This window comes from Macrobrachium rosenbergii, chromosome 58 (assembly GCF_040412425.1).
Source record: "Macrobrachium rosenbergii isolate ZJJX-2024 chromosome 58, ASM4041242v1, whole genome shotgun sequence".
NCBI lineage: Eukaryota > Metazoa > Arthropoda > Malacostraca > Decapoda > Palaemonidae > Macrobrachium > Macrobrachium rosenbergii.
The window spans coordinates 22,266,275-22,287,641 of record NC_089798.1 but is presented as its reverse complement, the minus strand read 5'-3'; the positions used below and the strand labels follow the sequence as shown (position 1 = coordinate 22,287,641).

The window sequence follows — 21,367 nt, the reverse complement described above, 5'->3', positions numbered from 1 at the left end:
AAGAGCTGATGAGAGATCCCTCTGCTTTCCCTAGGGAGGGAGGTAGCCCCTTCAAAGTCCTGAGGTGGGACTTCTTGGGGGCGGGGGAGGGAGGCAACCTCCTTCTCCTTCGCCTGACGAGCCTCAGAAGAAGAAGGGGAGAAGGCAGCAGACGACGAGGTCAAAGACCAAGACGAAGATGATGACGACACCCTACTGGACCGTTCTTTGTTTTCTTCTTCGACATCTTCAGGATGGCGATCCAGTCCCCTATCCAACAGGGAGCAGCAGAAACCACAGGAATTGCTGGGGCAGCCAGGGCAACAGGAGCAGAAGGAGCGGCCTAAGCAGCAGGAATGTCAGGAACAGCAGGAACGGCAACAGGAGCAACCAGGGCAGCAGGGGCAGGAGGCATAGCAGGAGCGGCCCGAGCGACTGGAACAGCAGGAGCAACCAGGACAGTAGGTGCAACAGGAATAGGAGCAGTTGGGACCACAGGTAAGACCAGAGGCCCGGACGCCTGGGGTGCCAGAGCATGTACAGCCAGCCAATCCACCACCGTACGGAGACACTTGAGTCAGGAAGTGGGGGAGATCATCACTGGAACTTTGGCAAAGGCTGTCATGGTCACCATGGTTGTGGCAGAAGTTGCAGCAGCATGAATTACCACTGGATAACGTGAGAAGTGCTCCACAATACCTTGCGTCGAAGGAGAGCTCCTGAGGGACCCAAGGACATCCAGACTTCTCAGAGCTTGGTTACCGCCTGGTGATCGGCTGCCTCACGCTGCTCGGACGTCAAACCTTCAGAAGCAAAGTTGGGTGAGCGGAGGGAGACTCCTCTTGTTCCGAGGGAGAAGATTCCCCCTTGGAGCAAGCGGAGAAGAGGTTGTCTTGATCAGACCCAGCACTGACGGCATGGTTTAACGTGGAAATTTCCCCTCGCTTGGCCACATCTGGTACTCTAGTTCTAAGGGTGGATCAGCATGGTGTCCAACTCCACCATCCTTAAAAGTTCCAAGTGACTTCCATACAAAAATGCTTTGGAGAAGTTGTCAGTGAAAGAGAAAGAAGAGAAGGGGAAAATTCACACAAGGAAGAATAAGAGTTATGGGTACCAATGCCCAGTTGAATCCACAGAGAGAGTAAGCATAAAGGAGCATACACTCCCTGCAGTAGATCCCTAAGCCACCACCTTGTCAAGGGGTTGGGATCAGGGGGATAGGATGCTGTAACATGTTTTCGCTTACCAATCTGGAGGGCAACAAAGAGCTCCTGAAGGAAAGCAAGCCAAAGTTAAGCACCATAACTAGTCCGAGAGTGGATTGTTGTTATTATGTTGTCTACCAGGTCTTACACCATGTAGTTTCAGGTGACAGTGGTGATGCACAAGTATATGATCGAGAGGGTGCTCCACGATCAGCAGAGCCACAGGCCACACAGCTGCCTCCGAAAGCTTGCCTGCAGCACCTTTCACAGGTCCCCAAAAAACCTAAAATGACACAGCATGGTGCATCAGAGAGTCTTAGTCAGTTTTTCTCTTCTCCGCCACCACTACAACCTTACTCTTTCACACAAGGAAGGGGGGACACAGTACCAATCAATTTTGCAAGATGAGCCTGCTCTCAATTGAAATCTGTATTGAAAAAAGCTACAATCATCATCATAGAACCATTTTAAGACAAGGTTATCCACATGTTTATGGACTGGTAAGACTGAAAGGTCAACACACTCAGTCTAATCCAAGGCATATACACTGTTATTCTTGCAAGATTTTTCAAGTACCATAATTCTAATCAAAATCACAATAAGTATAATCCATACAAACCATATAATCAACAACTTACATGAAGAAATACTTAGCAAGTTGGCTTCAACCAAAGCCATGAGAGAGGGTACTCTTCATCACGTCTATACAGCAAGGCAGATGAAGAAAAAGTACCCCAACTGCTGTGTGAGGGGGGTAAGGTTCCCCTCCTCACTTACTACCCTCTTAACTATCTTGTTACCAATCTTCAACAACTGGATCAGCCATTGCTGAAGGTACTCCATATAAAAGAAGGGTTGTATTCTTGTAGGAACAAACAAGAATTCAGAATGAAAACCACCAAACTTTACGGGCAAATCCATGGCAAGTCTCACCAAATTGGATACTAGCTACAAGTTATGTACATTAAAAAAATTGGTGTACAGTACAGTACTGTACTTCTCACTAAGCTTAAAAACTTACCTTGAGGGCTCTCTGAAATGTAGATATTGAAAGCAATGCAAGATCTTGTTGTTCTTCAGCATATCTCACTAAGTAGACATACACCAACTTCTTTACTTCTAAATTAGCACTGACTACATTCTTTACAACAGCTGGAAATAGTTCTGAAGCATCACGCCCTTTTGCAACCATCTATAAAAAAGATATAAGATACAAAACTTTTCAAGTAATATTCTATAACTCTTAAGATCCATTCTAATTTCAAAGATGATACTCTAAACACTAAAGATTCATACTAACACCAATAATCCTCTTCATTGCCTCCAGTTTTAGGCCATCTTTGTTACTATCCAACATCTGCTTCAAGTCCTCATGCCTGAAAGAAATATATAGTATCTTTAAAACCAAACTTACAAGAGACTTGCACTCTAGTAAATTGTAGACATTCTGCATATGAGATATAAAATTGTGAACTTGTCTCTAAGACATCTTTTTTTAGCATGATATCTGATATCAGTTCCCAAGTGGCTCAAAACTGACAAGTACAAAAATTTCCTGGTAGTGAGGATTTGAACTTTCAAAAATAATTCTCAAGAATTTTAAAATACTAAAATACCATTAATTAGTACTTCAAAAACAGTGGTATCTCCTCTTGGTAATAAGGGTTGATAAATGAAGTGTTCCAACCAATCGTAAGTGCTGTGCCTCGCTACCTTGCTTGGACCAGTTTCATAATACCGTACTGTACTTTTAAACTGGTTCATAAGAGGAAATGAACACTTCCTTTACATATGTCAACACAAGTCCATGGAAAACTAAGATGTTTGACTTATGATCTCCCAAGGCTGGTTAGAAGCCCCTTCAAGTTTAAATCAAGTGTTGAATATGAGTTTCATACTGGACTTGCAACTATTAGAAGTATGAACAACTATACTCTTTTCAACAAAACTAAAAGATTCAAGATGTCACATTCGATGAGCTGATCAGCATAAAAATGAACTTCACTATGGACCATCACCAGTAAGTCAAATTAACATCCAAGTCTTATTAAAGCAGTTTAGCTCACGTGAGGCAAAGTGAGCGCCACAGTCAGTGAGTGAGGGGCACTCCCTACTCACCCTTTATCTCTACCTATTAAACACCTGAGTAACCACTTTTTTACCAAGTTCCAACTGGTTTCCAGCTTGTGCTGGCTTGTATTCCAGCAGGAATTAAAAATTTGTATTAACAATGTGTATTTTCCCTAGGTATACAAACAAGAAAATTTTATACAAGAACATCTTTTACAAGAAGTTCAAAATGGTTGAAACTTGGTATTGAGGTAGTTGACCAAGTGGCTAACAAGTGAAGAAAGAAGGGTGAGTGGGGGAGTGTCCCTCACTGACTGACTGCAGCCCTCCCTTTTCCTTTGGCCAAAGGGACTGCGCAGGCCAACTGAGGTGGGACTGAATATAAAAGGCTCTGGTCTATATACCTATAAAAAAAAAATGGCAAATTTTTAAGGGGGCTGCCGGTGCCATAAGCTCCCATTATAATGTATATGAGCATTGCTGCCTTAAGGGACTTACTTTAAATTTTTACCTCGTATCACACAACTATTACTCAAAATACTTGTTATGAATCCACACAATTCAATCTAAGTTTAAAAATTTGATATTAAAAAAACTCATGTCATTTTTCATAAATAATATACTGTACAGTAGAACCCGGTCTTCGACCGTACCGAAACTCGACATAATCGGATTCCGACACGAAATGCCGAGTAAAGTTTGCGCCGGTTCCCGAACAACAAACCGGAATCCGACCCGACGCCGACGCGATCCGACCCGTCGACAAAACATGATGTTTGTAAACAAAAGTGTTTCAGTAACGCCGCCGCTAGTTGGCGTTCTTCCCGCGCACATTTAAAAGCACTTAAAGCCCACTCACGTTGCCGCTGCTGTTTGAAAAAGAAGTGCATGCTTGTACAGGTTAATTTTTTTGTCTCCTGCAAAACTCTACATTCTCTCAGAATCATGGGTCCCAAGCCAGCCACAGCTGATAAGCAGAAGAGGAAGACGGTGAGGACTACTATTGAACTGAAGAAGGAGGTAATTGAAAAGTATGAAAGGGGCATTCGTGTGACTGATTTAGCTTTGGTGTATAAGTTACCCAGGTCCACCATTAGCACATTTTTGAAGAACAAAGAGGCCATTAAAAGTGCTAGTGTTGCGAAGGGGGTTACGAGTTTGACGAAGCAGAGGCCCCCCGTAATAGAGGAAATTGAGAAACTATTATTAGTTTGGGTTAATGAAAAACAGCTTGCTGGGGATAGCGTATCTGAGGCCATGATTTGTGCAAAGGCCAAAAGTTTGCATGTTGACTTGATGAAAAGTAGAGCAGATTCGAGTACTGAGCATGAGTTTATGGCCAGTCGTGGAAGGTTTGATAGGTTTAAGAAAAGAAGTGGCATCCACAGTGTTGTTAGACATGGGGAGGCAGCGAGTGCTGATAAGAAAGCTGCAGAAAAGTATGTGACTGAATTCCAGCAGTACGTGGATGAGAATGGTTTCGTGTCAAACCAAGTGTTTAATTGTGATGAGACAGGCCTCTTTTGGAAGAAAATGCCAAAGAGGACCTACATTACAAAAGAGGAGAAGAAATTGCCTGGCCATAAACCCATGAAAGATAGGTTAACTTTACTGTTGTGTGCGAACGCTAGTGGGGACCTTAAAATCAAGCCTCTGCTAGTTTATCACTCGGAAACCCCCAGAGTTTTTAGGAAACAAAGTTCTTAAAAATAAATTAAACGTAATGTGGAAGTCAAATGCTAAGGCCTGGGTAACAAGGCAAATCTTTCGAGAGTGGGTTTCTGAAGTGTGCCCCCACTATCAAGGAATACCTCGAAGAGAAAGGTTTGCCACTGAAAGCACTCCTCGTCATGGACAATGCCCCTGCCCACCCCCCCGACATGGAATATGAGCTGGCTGACGAGTTCAGCTGGCTTAAGGTCAAGTTTCTGCCACCCAGAACTACCTCACTACTCCAGCCCATGGACCAGCAGATCATTGCGAACTTCAAAAAGTTATACACCAAGGCACTGTTCCAAAGGTGTTTTGAAGTGACCAATGAAACCAGCTCAACACTTACTGAATTTTGGAAGGAACATTTCCACATCCTTAGTTGTGTTAGGCTGATAAATAAAGCATGGGCCGATGTTTCTAAGAGGACCCTTACAGCAGGCTGGAGAAACCTTTGGCCTGTTGGGGCTCCTCTTAGGGACTTTGAGGGTTTTGATGCCCCAAGTCAGCTTGGAGATGACCCTGAAGCTGAACCCCTTCCTCTGCCTGACGCTGATGTTGAGGAAATTGTTTCTGTGGCCAAGTCCATGGGCTTGGAGGTGAGTTCTGATGATGTAGAGGAGCTGGTGGCAGAACACAACACGGAGCTGACAACAGAGGAACTCCAAGAACTTCACAAGGAGCAGCAGAAGATTTTGGCTGAGGAGGTTCTGGAGAGGAGGAGAGCAAGGCACTAAAGAAATCAAGGAGATGCTGATGCATTGTGAGAAATTCCAGGATTTCTTTGAGAAGCATCACCATGACAAGGCTGTGGTAAACCGGGCTATTGACTATGTTGACGACAACTTAGTCAATGTGTACAGGAAACACCTGAAGAAATGTCAACAGCAGATGACCCTGTACAGGTTTTTTTCTAAAGAAGAAAGCCAGCCCAGTCCCAGTGCCAAAAAACAGAGGAAAGAGGAATCTCCTGAAGAGCAGCAACCAGACTGTATGGAAGGAGATTCCCCTTCCAACCAGTGACGCTCCTCCATACCTCCTCTCCACATCCATCTCCACAGATCCAGATCCTCATCAATGCCAAGGTATGGGCCCACTGTCGTGGTTAAAAACTTTTTTAGTGTTTATAAATGACCTAGAGATACAGTACAGTGAATAACATTTATTCATGCAAGTTAAAGCAATGAAAGGTGCCATAAATACAGTCCACATTGAGTTACTAACAGTACATTTCATTTTGTGTTTAATCCACAGGTTACTGTACAGTACTGCACTTCATTGAATGAATCTCCCAGAGCCGTTGAGTCTGAGCTGTTCATGAGTGTCAAGGTATGGGCCATGCCGTATTAGTTGTTAAAACCTTTTTAATGTTTATAAATGACCTAAAGATGCTTGTAAGATTAAGGATTTTGTGTATTATTACAGCTCATAACAGTAAATGATGTTTCTACATTTTATTTTGTGTTTAATCCACAGATTACTGTACAGTACACACCTCACTGAGTGAAGTTCCTGGAGGAGTTCAGTGCTTGTGTGGGGGGCAACTGTACATATTCATCAACATCAATGTATGGATAAAGCTGTAGCCTACTGGTTGTGAAAAAGTTTTTAATGTGATTGTAAGTGACCTGGAAATGCTTGTACAGTAAGATTAAGAATTTTTTTGTAGATTAGCCTACAGCTCAAACCATTTCTACATTTGATTTTGTGTTTATTCCACAGGTTTACACTTCGTTGCGTGCAAGTCCTCGAGAGGAGCAGCTGTGTAACATAGAGTGTACAGTAAATTTAAGTGTAGCAGTAGAACGTGTACAGTACATAGTGTTATTTCAATTTAGGTGTAGCATTAGAACGTGTACATTTCAATTTAGGTGTAAGGTGTACAGTCCATAGTTAGTAGCAATGTACGTACAGTATTAAGTAGAGTTAAGTACACAGTACAGTAGTATTAAGTCTTATATGTTTGTGCTAGTACAGTGAACCCTCGTTTATCGCGGTAGATAGGTTCCAGAACTGGCCGCGATAGCTGAAAATCCGCGAAGTAGGGACACCATATTTACAGTATTTATTTAACAAGTATTCAGACTTTTAAAACCCTCCCTTTACACAGTACTGTTAACAAACCACCCTTTACAGTAATGTACAGATATCTACAATACGTACATACAGTACACAGGCACAAATGATAAGCAATAAAACAGTAAGTGAACATAAAAAAATAGAAAGATTGTTATGGTGCATACTGTACAATTGTACAGTATTTTACTCACCACGATAGAGTTGGAAGTTACAATAAAGCCCTCCTCAGATGTACTGTTAACAAACCACCCTTTAATGTACAGAACACTTAATGCATGTACAGTACCCTAATCTAAAACAGGCACTAATATTAAAATGTTAGAATATTAAAGTATATAAAGAAATAAAGATTGTTACTGTACCCACCATGAAAGAAGTTGAAGAAAAACTTGAATGATGATGGCGATGAATTTGCTGCACAGTAGAAATGATGATGATGAAGCTGATGATGTCTTCTACTGTGCAGCCAATGATTGTATTTACATCTCTTCAGACTGAGGTGTCTTTTCCTGGGACACCTCTTCAACTTCTTCCTGGGACACTTCTTCAATTTCTTCCGAAGGCATAGTAGCAGGAGGAACTGGCTCTTTTTTTATGAGGCTGGAAGAACATTGTGATCGGAAGTTGCTGCCGCTGCTTTTTTTTTCGATCAAAGAGCATCCTGTAGGGAGTCATGTCTTCATCGATTTTGTTGCAGAACTGCAGAGAACGAACCATATCCTCGTCCCATTCTTGTGACAATTCTTTCAGCTCCTTCGCTAGGTTGCAGAGCTTGGCAAGCCGTTCTAATGTTAAGCCTGTTTCTTCGACAACTTCTTGGGTCTCTTCCTGTGGTTCATTTTCTTCCTCACTGGCTGATTTTGTCAGGTCTTCGAGGTCTGGCGCCAGTTAGCGGCTGGGAATGGCAGTCCAACAACTCGCCAACGCCTTCCGCCGCCATGTCGCCAAACCCGTCACCTCCAATTATCGCAGCCAACTGCACAGATTTCCGTACTGCAGAGTGTTGAATCTCGCAGGCGAAATCCTCGCCGTCGTAAACAATCTCAGACCACAACTTCCTCCAGCTCGCGTTAACGGTAGCAGGTTTCATTTCTTGCAGTGCCTTCTGATGTTCTGAAGGCACGTGGCAATTGTGTACTGCCGCCAGTACGCCTTCAAATTGAATGTTTCATCCTCATCTTCTTGGCGGCATCCACACACGCAACGAGGTCCGACAAGGTATTCTTCATGTAGAGAGCCTTGAACGCCCTGATAACCCCTGGTCCATCGGGTTGAATTAAGGATGTTGTGTTGGGTGGCAGGAACTCAACCTGAATGCCCTCATGCTAAAGATCAGTCGCAGTCCACCAGCGTTATCCAACAGGAGAAGGATCTTAAATGGCAAGCCCTTCTCTAAGAGATATTTACTGACTTGTGGATAAAACACTGGTGGAACCAGTTGGAGGTCAGCATCTTCAGAACCCATGCTTTGGATTATGCATCCAATACACGGGAAGGAGATTCTTATTTTTATTTTTCAAAGCACGAGGTTTTTCGACTTATAAATAAGCCATGGCTTTAGCAAAAATCCCGCAGCATTGCCACACATCACGAGGGTAACACGATCTTTGAATGCTTTAAAGCCAGAGGCTTTGGCTTCTTCTTTGAACAGGAAAGTTCATGATGGCATTCTTTCCAAAAACAAACCCGTCTCGTCCATATTAAAGACTTGTTCGGCTTGTATCCACCTTCAGCGATAATATTCTTGAACGCCTCATTCGCGTAAGTTTCAGCAGCGACCGTGTCAGCGAAGCAGCTTTTGCCATGCAGGGAAAACGCCAGGCCGCGCTTTCTGAAACTTGGCGAACCATCCTTTGCTGGCGGTAAACGTCGTGTCTGAGGCTGGGAATCAGTGGATGTCCCTGCTTGAGGTTCATCTACATCATCTTCGTTGTCTTCCTCCTCTTCTTCAGCGTGGTCGCCATCATCTTGAGGTTCCTTTGCCGCGTAAATTCTCATATACAACCTCAAAGCCTTGGTTCGATGGTGTTCGTATCCAAGGCTATTTTCTTCTTCCGCAGTCGGCAATCCAGATTGACAAAGCACCTTCCATACGGATGATCGTTTTATTACGAGCCGTAATAACTCGCTTTGCTGACTTGCTAAAGGTGATGGCAGCCGCCTTCCCAATCTTCGCCTCATCCTTCTTAATGTAGCTTAACAGTGGATTCGCTCACTCCAAAATGATGCGTGCCACGTCCGCAGAATTTCTCCCTTCCTTCAACATATCGAGAAGTGTCACCTTCTCAGCAATCGCCATCATTTTCCGTTGGCGCTTAGGCTCAGTACCAGCCTTAGCAGAAGCAGAACGCTTTGGGAGCCATTGTAGGGTTAAACAAAGTTAAAAAAAGTTCAACTTCAAACACACACTGTCACGCACAGCACTGGTAATGTAAACAGCATCTATCTACCGAGAGAGCGGGAAACGGCGGGCCGCGAGAAGATGCTGCAGGTCAGAGACAAGGGAAGCTGCTGCAGGTCGGAGAAACGGTCAAAACACCAATCACAGGCGAGATTACAAAATTTGGGAGCTGATTCGTCATCTATCACCAATGGAACCAATCACAGCCCATCTTACATGCTAGTTTCAAATTCAAATATACTTTACGCTATTTTATGATTTTTTTGTTGTAGTAGTATAGGTTTATTCAAGATGTGATTTTTGCAACAAACAATATTATTGGATGCAGTACAAAAGATTCATGGAAAAGATGCACATTCATTACATTTGTATTTTCTGGATCGGGTCCCGTGTCAGCCGGTGAAAAAGTCCATTCAGCACTTATTTCTAGGTAATTCCGTTGCTAGATACAAGAGAAAGCTAAATGAAATGCTGGAGTTACTACCCCCAGAGCGAGCTCCATTAGATGGAGTCGTGTATGGAAAAGGGTGAACTATAAAAACACGAACCTTATCCTATAGAGATCCCAAAGTCAAAAGTCCCACAGAGAGGTGCCGTTACAAACCCATGCACCACTCAAGGACAATACACAAATCACCACTAGCCGTGATTCCATTTCAGCAAGCACCTACGGTCACACGTGTTTTCATTGTGCTTTTTATCTTGTGCTTATTTGCATCATTGTGGCATCCTCGCAAGGTCTTTCTTCATCAAAGTTGAGTACCAGTGTTAAGTTTTTTTTGAGGCGATTGAGGCTCCTTATTTCCCCTTTAGTCTAGTTATTAAGGGGATTTATAACGCCCCGTCTCGATCTCCTCTCTTGCGGCTCCACGTGACCTCCATGCGTGGTTCGTGAACTTGGGTCGCCTTGTTTTTTCGATCTTTCTCACTGTTCCTCTTCATGTTTAGGATATTTTTCCTATTCGTGAAGTCTAATTAGTGATTTTGATTGATTGACTTTTGTATCCTTTTTGCTTCGAGAGTGAAGGCTGGCATTTAGGCTTCGGGCTTCCCCCATCAGGGCTATTCGCCTCTTATCATTTCCTTTTTGCCCTTCACTTCTCTTAGCTTCTGGGAATTTTATTTTCGTTGGTACTGTTAAGATTATTTGTTTAATCTTTTGCCCTTGTGTTCGGATGCATTTGATATTTGTTGATTATTATGGATATTTCTTTTGTTAGAGGGCGGCCATTTCCCTTCACGCCCACATCGGGTTGGGTATGGTCCTCCTCTTATATTCGTTTTGTTAGTTTTTTATCCATTTATCATGGGTTGGTTGTTAGCTTTAGTATTACCTTTTCTGGGGCGTTAGGCTATTGCCCCCTTTTTCCATGAAAAAGGGGGTCGATCATTCGCTTCGCTCACATGTCCATCATTGTGTTTTGTGTACGTTTTTCCAATGCGCGCTCTCCTTAAGTTTTACTAGGTCTTTTCATCTTTTGTTTTCCTTCCTCTGTTTAGGCTTTTCAGCGTAAGCTAATAAGCCTCTTGTTTAAGCTGAAATAGCGAGGGATCTCGTGTAGCTTCCTCTCCTGTTTCGGCTTTTCGCTTAGGCTAATAAGCCTCTTGGTTAAGCTGGAATAGCGAGGGACATCACGTAGCCTACCCTAGTTTTGTCATTTCTTAAGGTTAGTTTCAGTTATTGGTTATGTCGACACACCCTTACCCCTTCCCCCTCCGAGTGCTCTCTCCCCTTGATTCGTTTTCAGTCTTGTTAACTTATCAAGGCTTGGGAGCATTCCTTTCCTTTTAGCCTATAGCCTGTGTCCCCTTCCTCTGCATTGTTTGGCCTGCCCTTGGTACGGTCTCTGACTTTACCAGCCTATACCCCCTCCTGGGACTGCTGGTGGCCGGGGAGCTTCCCCTCTCCCGTCCACCATCTTTTGGCCTTCTTTGCCTCCTCTCCCCACCCTTCTGACCATGTAGGTTGTTCCTCTCCCTCTCCTGCTTCTCTCGCGCTTGCTGGGTAGCTGTCTCAGTCAGCGAGTGGACGTGAGGACCCGGAGCGCCCGGATTGTGCATTCCACTCTCTGGTCGCTTCTTTACGGTTCTTACTCCTGGTCTATTCATCCCTCCCTCCGTACGTCATCTCCGGCGTGTCGCTTAATTTGACGACACTCCGGTTTAGTCCTATTCTCGTGGCCAGTTAGTGTTTTCCACCTGACTGTCTTCGTCCGACCTTTGACGTTCCCTTCCTTTAGCTAACCACTGTCTGCTTTTCTGTTATTCGAGGCGCATTCCTTGCTTCCCGCTCCGGCGGTTCTAGTGTTTAACGGTCTTCCGTTATCGCTAGTTTCAGAATTTCATTCTTAGTTGCCGGGAATGCGCTTACTCCGGACAGTTTTAACCTTCCCATTTTATTTTGTATCCGTCTACTTACTTTTAAGGCATGTTACTCCGCTAGTTCCGGTATATTTATTATGTTTATTATGTTTATTTTGTATGAGATTTTATTTTAATCCGGTCACCTTCGGATCATTCCGCAGGTTTCACGGTTTTATTTTATATACTAATGTGTTGCCCGCACACTACTCCGCACCTTACACGGTGTACTCATAATCTCATACTTTTACAGGTGGTGCACTGCCAAGAACAGGGTGCTCCGCAGCCCTCCACCAGGCCAGCGGCCACGGTTTGTCGGTCCCACTCGGTGTGCAGTCCACGTAGGGGATCTCATTGTTTGGCACCCTGACGGATGTGATGTTTGCTACGCTCTTTTACGAGCAAACTATCGATGATTCGGTAGGTTGTCATGCATCTTTCCTTTTTAGCCAAACTGTATTTTATACACGAATTTCCGATTTCCCCACCTTCGGTAAACCGCAATAATGTTTTTCTTCCGCAGGCTGACCACAAGTCTCGTGATGCTTCGCTTCAGGCCCTTAAAGTCTGGGTTAGCGGCTTCGACGCAACGTAGGAGCTGGCAATCCCTATATACTCGGCGGACATTTGCAATGTCCTTTTTCCCGGCGCTTGGATCACAGCTTCAGTCACCGATGATGTTGTTGCTCCGTTGATTGCCGGGATTCGGGAGTTGACCCAGCCCTCTCCAGGCGGTTCGCCCCTGAGCGGTGGCGTTTCTGAAGACGCGGGCGGATCTTGACCTTGGCCTTGAATCTCGAACATTGTCCCAGAGCATCAAGCAGGTAAGGGGGTAAGTGAGGCAGGTTCTTCACTGTTTAGCTCTCCTTCTTCCACCGTTTCCTCTTTTAAAGGTTTCTCTAAATCCTCCTACCTTACGGGCATGTCTGGATCTATTGTCCCGAAGGTGAAGTCTGTCACGAAGAAAACCTTACCTACTCCAGCAGGTCGATCTGAGGTCCCTCCGTGGCGGCATCGGGCGGCGAGCCCGCCTCCGTCGACGAGTACAGCCTCCTCCTCCGGGTCACAAGCAGAGTCTCAGTCGCGTCAAGTGGTCCCCTCCCTCCTGCTTTGGATACGGACTCTTTCTTGAGCATTTTCTTGAGAGAATCGCATTTTCTTGAGAGAATCGACGCAAGGGTAGACAGCAAGCTTTCTGGTCTTGCCAATTCTTTTCAGTCTCTTTCGGAGAAGGTGGAGTCACAACAGGAATTCATCCAAGGACTGGCAGACGGCGGATCTCGTTCTAGGTCTCATTCTGTTCCTGACCCTTCCACTCTCCCTCCCTTCGATCTGGGGAATCCTTGGCGTCTAGCCCTTTATGCTCCCGAGTGCGGGTACTCTCACCATAGAGGGTTTGGGCACAAGGAGAGTGGAAGAGTTGGAATTTATCTTCCAGACCTGACATCCCCCTACACAGGTTTTGCCAGGCTGAAAGGGGAGGTTTGGAACAGGTCTGATAAAGTCCCTAAGAAGACCGTTATCTATCCTAGGGACCAAGCCCAGTCGTCTTTGATGAGGACACTTACGGAGTGGCAAGCGGAGAACACTAAGCTTACACCAGCCAAGGGAGTGTTCACTATGTTCACTCTAAGTGATGTTCTCCTTCCTCCTTGTACTTCAAAAGTGGCCTCTCTGACTAGTCAGGCTTGCTTGGAAGGTAAACCCCTCCCTCATCTCCGGGAGACGGACCCGACATCTCTCGTCTTTCCCGGGGGCACCGAGTTCTGGAAGGGAGCCCCTAATACGTTTACGGTGACTCGGCTTGACCCAGACTGCGCTTCTGATCTGTTCAGTGAGCATTATTATTATTATTATTAAAGTAGTTTAACCAGACCAATGAGCTGACTTTCAGCTCTCATAGGGCTGGCCCGAAGGATTTGATTAAAATACTAGGTCTAGGCCTGAAGTCAAGCGCTAGGACCCAATAGATCATCCAATACTAAGATGAATGAATTAAAATGAAATTAAAAACTGTACATAGGCACATGCTCTCATACAATAAATACATTTACTCAGACTTCCTTACATACATACTAAAACGGTATATTAAAATTCAGAATATAAATTAAACAAAATTTTAAAATTTTTTTTGTAAAATTCAAATGTTAAAAGGATTTTAATATTTTTATTATTTACTTATTTTTATATTTTGTTAATTAAATTACAGTTTTTCAAAAACATCAAAATTGGAATGATTGAAAATGTGAAAGATTCTGACAAAATTTCTTTCACTGACCTATTTCCAAAAGTAGACATTCGTTGTCGGTCATACTTTGGACATTCACGTAACACATGTCTGACCGTTATTAATACTCTGCATTCTGAGCACTCGGGAGCCGGGCCATGTGGGCTGCTCATTAAGTGCCCATGTGTCAGACGAGTATGGCCTATTCTGAGGCGTGTTAAAATTACTTGTGCGTGCCTCTCTCTTTGATATGATGAACTCCATTTTTTAACATTAGGTTTTAATTCTTTCAGTTTATTACTTACAGGTTCTTCATCCCATATATGTTGCCATTTTTTTATGATACCCATTTTTATGTGAGTTACATAATCTGTAACAGGGATATTCACATTTGATCTTGTCATGTGAGTTGCTGCTTTAGCTGCTTTGTCTGCTTCTTCATTTCCTTTGATCCCTACATGCAGGGATCCAACATATTTCTACATTTTTTCCATTATTATATAATTTATGGAGATATAATTTAATTTGTTGTACTATATTATTATTAGATTTGTAACTTTGAATAGCTTCTATAGCGCTTCTTGAATCACTGAAAATCACAAAATTATTGAATGATGATTCTTTAATTATTTTTATAGCTGATGCAATTCCATACAATTCTGCTGTAAATACAGAAGCATTATTGGGCAGGGAGAACTGATAAGTTTTGTCTTGGGACACTGCAGCATATCCTACTCCGTGTTCTGATTTAGATCCATCTGTATATATTGCATAATGTGGACCTTTTCGGTTTATATGCTCTATTGTATGCTGTCTATGGTGTTCTGTTGTATATGAATTACTTTTTGATAAATACTTGAGGTGTGTGCAAATTCTCGTTTTATTCATTGTCCAGGGAGGAGGTGATTTTACTATTACAGGCACTTGTATATTTATATTCAGCGACTCAAACAATCTTTTAGCTCTAATTGGGAAAGGTGGTGGATGGTTGTTTATAAATACATCTCTTAATTCAAATAATTTTTTGGTTGGAGAATCACTAGTTTGAATTCTTAAAGCACTTTTCATTGTTACTAGCTCTCTATGGAGAGACAAAGGCAGTTCACCACATTCAACTTGTAAAGATGATTTTGGTGATGATCTAAAGGCTCCTGAGCATATTCTAAGGCCTTCATTGTGAACAGGGTCTAACATTTTCAGAACTGCGTCAGATGCCGAGCCATATACTTCACTTCCATAATCAATGATGGACAGAACTGTTGCCTTATACAGCACAGTAAGGGTATGTCTATCGGCTCCCCAAGTAGTGTTCGATAGTTTTCTAATTAGATTTAATGCTCTTTTACTTTTAGATTTTACATATGTAATGTGGGCTCTCCAGTTCAAGTGGGTATCAAATACTAATCCTAAAAATTTTGCTGTTTGGCCAATTGGTATACTATGGTTTTTTATTTTTAAATCTATTTCTTCACCTTTTTTCCACTTTTTATTTTTATAAAACATGATTGCTTGAGTTTTATCTATGGAAAATTTAAAGCCTACAGATAAAGCCCATTCATCTATTTTTACGATGCTCTTATTAATGATTCGTTCTGCATGTTTTATTCGGGATGCTGAATAATATATGGCAAAATCATCCATGTATAGGTTACTTTTAATGCCAATAGGTAGATTTTTACTGATATCATTAATTGCTAAAGTAAACAGTGTTCCACTAAGGACGCTTCCTGTGGAACACCGTTTTTCAAATGGAAATGTTCTAGACAGATCATCATCAATTCTCACCTGAAAATTGCGGTTTGTCAAAAAGTTCTGTATAAACCTAGGTAAATGTCCACGGATGTTGTTGTTTTGTAAAGTTTTTAATATAGCATACCTCCATGTGGTATCGTATGCCTTTTCAATGTCAAAAAAGACAGCTACAGTAATTTGTTTTCGTTCAAAACCTCTACGTATATGGTCTTCTAAGTTACAGAGAGAATCCAATGTGGATCTGTTACACTGAGACCCAAACTGAGTGGGAGTTAAAATTTTATTTTCTCGAATGTGCCATGTTAGTCGAGCATTTACCATTTTCTCTAACAATTTGCATAAGCAGCTTGTTAAAGAAATTGGTCTGTAATTATTTACATTGCTGGGATCCTTTCCAGGTTTGGGGATTGGAATTATTATAGCTTTACGCCAATCATCTGGAAATAAATTTGAAGCCATAAATGATTATAAAACTCTAATAAATATGACTTTGCCAAAGGTGCTAAGTGGCAGATCATCTCAAAACATATATTGTCACCTCCAGGAGCAGATTTATTGAGTTCGAGAGAGCATATTCCATCTCTGACATACTAAATTTTCTATTATAATATATATCGTCAATTGTTTCAAAATTTATTGTCATTAATTCTATTTTATTTTTTTTTTTGCGGAAGTGTTCATCTAAATTCTTATCACTACTTACATTTGCTAAATTTTCTCCCATTATATTACTTATTTCTTTTGGATCAAGTGTTCTTTTCCCATCTTTTAATATGGCATGTCTAGGTGGTTTGACATGGGTACCATTTATTTTCCTGAATTTTTCCCATATTTTTTGTATGGGAGTATTATTAGAGATCTGATACGTATTTCCTCCATGAAATGATTCTTCCTTGAATTACTTCTTTTTTAAATTTTGCAGATAATTTGTTGTATACAGGTTTTAATGTATCAATTTCTAGTAATAATACAGTCATTTTTTGTAAAGTTCTTTCTAATATCGGTAATGTTTTATTCATTTTATTGAACTTTCTATTCAAATTATCTAATCGTCTCCCTATTGAGTGTTTCATATTTATTAATTCTGTTAACTCATCAGACCACCAGGGAACTTTGTGTTTTGTTGGATGGGGTTTTGACTTTGGTATTGCTTTATCAGCAGCATTTTTAATAAAATCAACAAGAAATATGAAGTTTTCATAATAAAATAATATTGTAATACTTACCTGAACACCTGAATTAGCCCTGGTTACCTACCAGCCCTAACTATATCCCCAACTCATTACCCACTAAGTGGGTAATTAACTGTCAGCGTTACCAACGCTTACAGGAAAATCCTAACAAATGAGTTACCTAGCGTATCGTTGGCAACGCTGCTGCAAGTCCCGGCTGTGTATGGCCGAGAACCCCACCATGCGTTATTCATTAATCATATTGAAGTGGGGAGGAGGGTGGGAATCATTCAGGTGTTCAGGTAAGTATTACAATATTAGTTTTATTATGAAAACTTCATATTGCAATACACTCCTGAACACCTGAATTAGCCCGATTAACAAAATTTAGTGGAGGTGGGTTCAATTAAGTCAGACCGACCTACCAACAAGTAAAGCAGGTAACTCATTATCGTCTATTCTGCATAAAAACAACAACAAACCTCACCTGGTAGTCTACTTAACAGGTGGGGATGCCTGGAAGGAGAGAGTACCCTTAACGTCAGTCTCGAGTCATGGTACTGTCTGGGTCGAGCTACTTCCCATGTGGTATTCAAGGAAAACCTCCAACTGAAGAAGGAACTAACTCCCATGTGGCTAATCAAAGCCTCGCATGTAGCGGAGCCTGGCGAACCTCCCATGTGGCTATTGGTAGCCTCTCATGTATGGAGGGGAACGACGAGTCTCCCATGTGGCTATTGTAGCCTCTCATGTACGGAGGATAAGTTGAATGTGCAGTCGGAGCTTCGAATCATTGCCGTCCGCTGCTGTCGATGCTGTGCCGAGAGGTTGAATAAATCTAGCTGAAAACCACCTGGTTATACCTATCCTCAGTTTCGTCAAAAATTCCGATTCACTGACAAAACTACTCCCCTATCTTATGCTGTCTAACCTTGCCCCTACTCTCCCCACCCCACCTTTCATCTACCCTTTACTAAAGAATTGAATTGGCCGCACAAAAGGGCCCAGCGAGTAACCCTTATCCGACGAGAATTGAATGTCCTTAAGGTAGAAGGAAGTGAAAACTGATACTGATTTCCAAGTAGCTGCTTCTAAGATTGCCGACACCGAGAAATTCTTGAGAAATGCCGACGATGTCGCTATCCCTCTAATACTATGAGCTCTTGGGCGTTCAGAGGAGTTCGATGGTTCCGAAAGAGACGAAGAATTAGCCGACGCTTGTTGTATTACCTCTCTTAGGAAAAAACTAATAGCATTCTTCGAGATCGAGTGTGAAGGACGTCTGGGAGAAACGAATAACGTTCTCGGGTGAGGCAACATCTTTTCTGTGCGTGATAAATAAGCCTTCAGCGCCTGACCGGACATAATAGCATTTCTGAAGCGTCACCTCCCACGAAATCTTCTAAGGACGTTACTCTAAACGCTCTGGGTAAAGGATTCATTCCGATTCAAATGTGATTTAGCTACGAATTCCGGCAAATATGACAAAAAATATCTTTCCCTGAGAAAGATACAGTTCTTGAGACAGCTCAATCTCTCCTACTCTTCTAGCTGTGGCCAGAGCAACTAGAAATAATACCTTCTTAAATTGTCTTAATGACAGTGTTTCTAATGGCTCGTATTCTGACGACCTAAGGAGAGTCAAAACCGCCGCTAAATCACGATGGTGCCGAAGAAGAACTGGATGTTCTATCTTAAAAGACCTTAAGAGATCGTGAAGTATTCTACTGGTCGCCAATTCCGGGAGATGGAAACGAACGTTTTACTAAGCATTGATCTGTAACCGGCGATCGAGAGTACGAAAATTTCTTTTCTTTCCTCAGAAAAAGAAGAAAGTCCGCTATCTTCGCTACCGTTGGTAGAGAAATACGATGACCTTGGTTCCGGCACCAACTGCGATAAACTGCCCACTTGGCCTGATATAGTTTTCTGGATGATCTTCTCAGACAGAAAGACAGTTGGCGAGCCACTGCCTTAGAGAGTCCGGCATGACGTGCTGCTCGCTGGATAGTCTCCACGCAGCTAGCTTCAGCACGCCGGAGGTTCCGTGGAAGTGATGGAAGTGCGGCTGTCTGAGAAGATCTTTCCTCTCTGGCAGGAAAACCGGAACATCTATTAGTAAATCGAGAAGGTCCGGGAACCAAGGTCTTTGAGGCCAAAAAGGGCAAATCAACGTCATCTCGGTGTTGCAGGAGATCCTGAGTTTCATTAACACTTGTTGAATCATTCGAACGGAGGGAATGCATACGTCTGCATGTCGTTCAAGAATGCAACATGGCGTCCGTCCCGAACGACATGGGATCTTCTACTGGGGAGAAGTATACTGGGAGGCGAAAGTTTAGTCTCATGGCGAACAGGTCTATGGTTGCTGGCCATTTCTTCAATAGAAGTTGAACCTCCTCCTGCACTAACGTCCATTCCCCTAGAACCTCTTGCGACCGGCTTAGGGCGTCCGCCAAAACGTTGAGTTTCCCGATCGCAATTGAGGAACGAGTAGTCCTGTGGCACTTTCGCACCAGCGGAGAATTCTCTGGGCGACTTGATTCAAAGTTTGTGATTTTGTCCCCCTCCTTCTTGAGGTATGACACAGCGATTACGTTGTCGCAAAAAGAGCGCTACCGTCCTGTTGCTTAACTGATCTGCGAAGCAACTTAGAGCCTCTTCTACTGCTCGTAGTTCTCTGAGGTTGATGGACTCCCTCCGATCCAGATTCGTCCAAAGGCCTCTGGCCTGACATTCCTCCAGGGTTGCTCCCCAACCCTGATCCGAGGCATCTGTGTACAGATGGAAATCTGGAATGGGGAGTCAATCTTCGCCGATGGTCAGATGATATTCTTCTGACCACCACCAAGATCCTTCAGGCAAGAATCGTCCCAGACTATGAACGCGTTCTCTTCCCGAAAGTCCCAGCGATTCCTGAGACATGCCTGAAGAGAACATCCGAGACAGACCCTGGAATTAGGAGAGAGAGGGGAGGCCATCCTGCCCAGCAAGCTCTTCCATAGGCTTACCGGTTGCGCTCTGTTCGATCTGAATGTTTCTAGTTGGCTCAGCATTGCCAAAACTTCGTTCCTCCGTCGGGAAAGCCCTCAAACGACCAGCGTCTGAATCGTTATCCCTAAGTGCGTTTTTGTCTGAGCTGGAATCAAAGAGCTCTTTTCTAAGTTGATGCGTATTCCCAACTTTTGACACAAATTCAGTAAGAAGTCCTCGCCTGCAAAACTTCCTCTACTGACGAAGCCTGAACTAACCAATCGTCGAGGTATCGCCTCATCCTGAAACCCCGACGATGCATAATCTCTGAAATAGGAGACATCACCCTCGTAAAGACTTGAGGTGCTGTGGTCAGACCGAAGCAGAGGACTCTGAACTGAAATGTTCCAGTTGGACCCGAGAATCGAAGGAACTTCCGAGATTCCGGATGGACCGAACTTGGAGATAAGCGTCCTTGAGGTCCACTGAAATCATCCAGTCGTCTCTCCGGACCGACCGCAGCACCGACTGAAGTTTCCATATGAAACCGGGGAGATGATGAACCGGTTGAGACTCGAGAGATCTATGATGGGTCTCCAAGATCCTCCCGACTTCGGAGCCACAAAAAATCCGACTGTAAAAACCTGGGGAAGAAGGAGCGGGTTCTAATGCCCCTTTTTCCCAGAGGGCTCGGACTTCTGCTGCTAACGCTATTCCCTGATGGAGGAAGGGGAATAACTGGGAAGATGAACCGGTGAGCTGGATAGAGGAGGCAGGGAACGAAAAGGGACTCTGTACCCCTTCCTTAACACCTCCACTACCCAACTCTCCGCGCCATACTCCTTCCAGGATTCCCAGAATGGAGCTAGGCAACCTCCCACCGGCGCAGGCGAGGGAAGTGTCTCCTACTTCCAAAACCCTTCTTAAGGACAGAAGGTTTCGGATCTGAAGCAGAAGCTGAAGTCTTGGATGAGAAACGGACTTTCTTAGGGGACCTGGTTGGTGATTTGGAACAGGTCCGCTTGGCTGGAGATGTCATCCTGGAACCTCTCGGAGATCTAGAGGACTGTGCTGCCACTCGAATCATGGCTTGCTGTGACTCGACAGCTGAAGAAGAGGAAACGAAATTTACCATCGAAGCTACATCTTCCTCCCTGAAAAGACTGTTGCTGAGCGCCAAAGGTGCTCTCAACAGAGCCCTTTTGTGAATATCTGGATAATGCGGAGGTAGATGGTTCAGAAAGAAATCCCTCCTTTTCTTACCAAAGAAGTTCGTACAACCGGCCGATATATTTGCCTGATAAGCCAGTCCCATTGACACCGAAGTGATGAGATTGTCGAACAAAACCGGGTCCGAGGGAGAATACCCGTCCTGTTTAAGGAACCCCATTAAACCAGATAAAATCCACATCGAATGGGATAGAGCCTCCGACTG

General features: G+C 43.4%; 1 protein-coding gene across 1 annotated transcript in view; it reads right to left on the bottom strand.

The window, feature by feature from the left end:
- The window catches only part of rb (adaptor related protein complex 3 subunit ruby), an 819,028-nt gene that overhangs the window by 750,283 nt on the left and 47,378 nt on the right, over window positions 1–21,367 (bottom strand). Inside the window, exons 2-3 of the mRNA XM_067101830.1 lie at window positions 2,488–2,563; window positions 2,209–2,379 (exon numbers count right to left, since the gene is read on the bottom strand). Of these exons, the coding sequence (XP_066957931.1) occupies window positions 2,209–2,379; window positions 2,488–2,563 (247 nt within the window). The remainder of the gene's footprint in view (window positions 1–2,208; window positions 2,380–2,487; window positions 2,564–21,367) is intronic.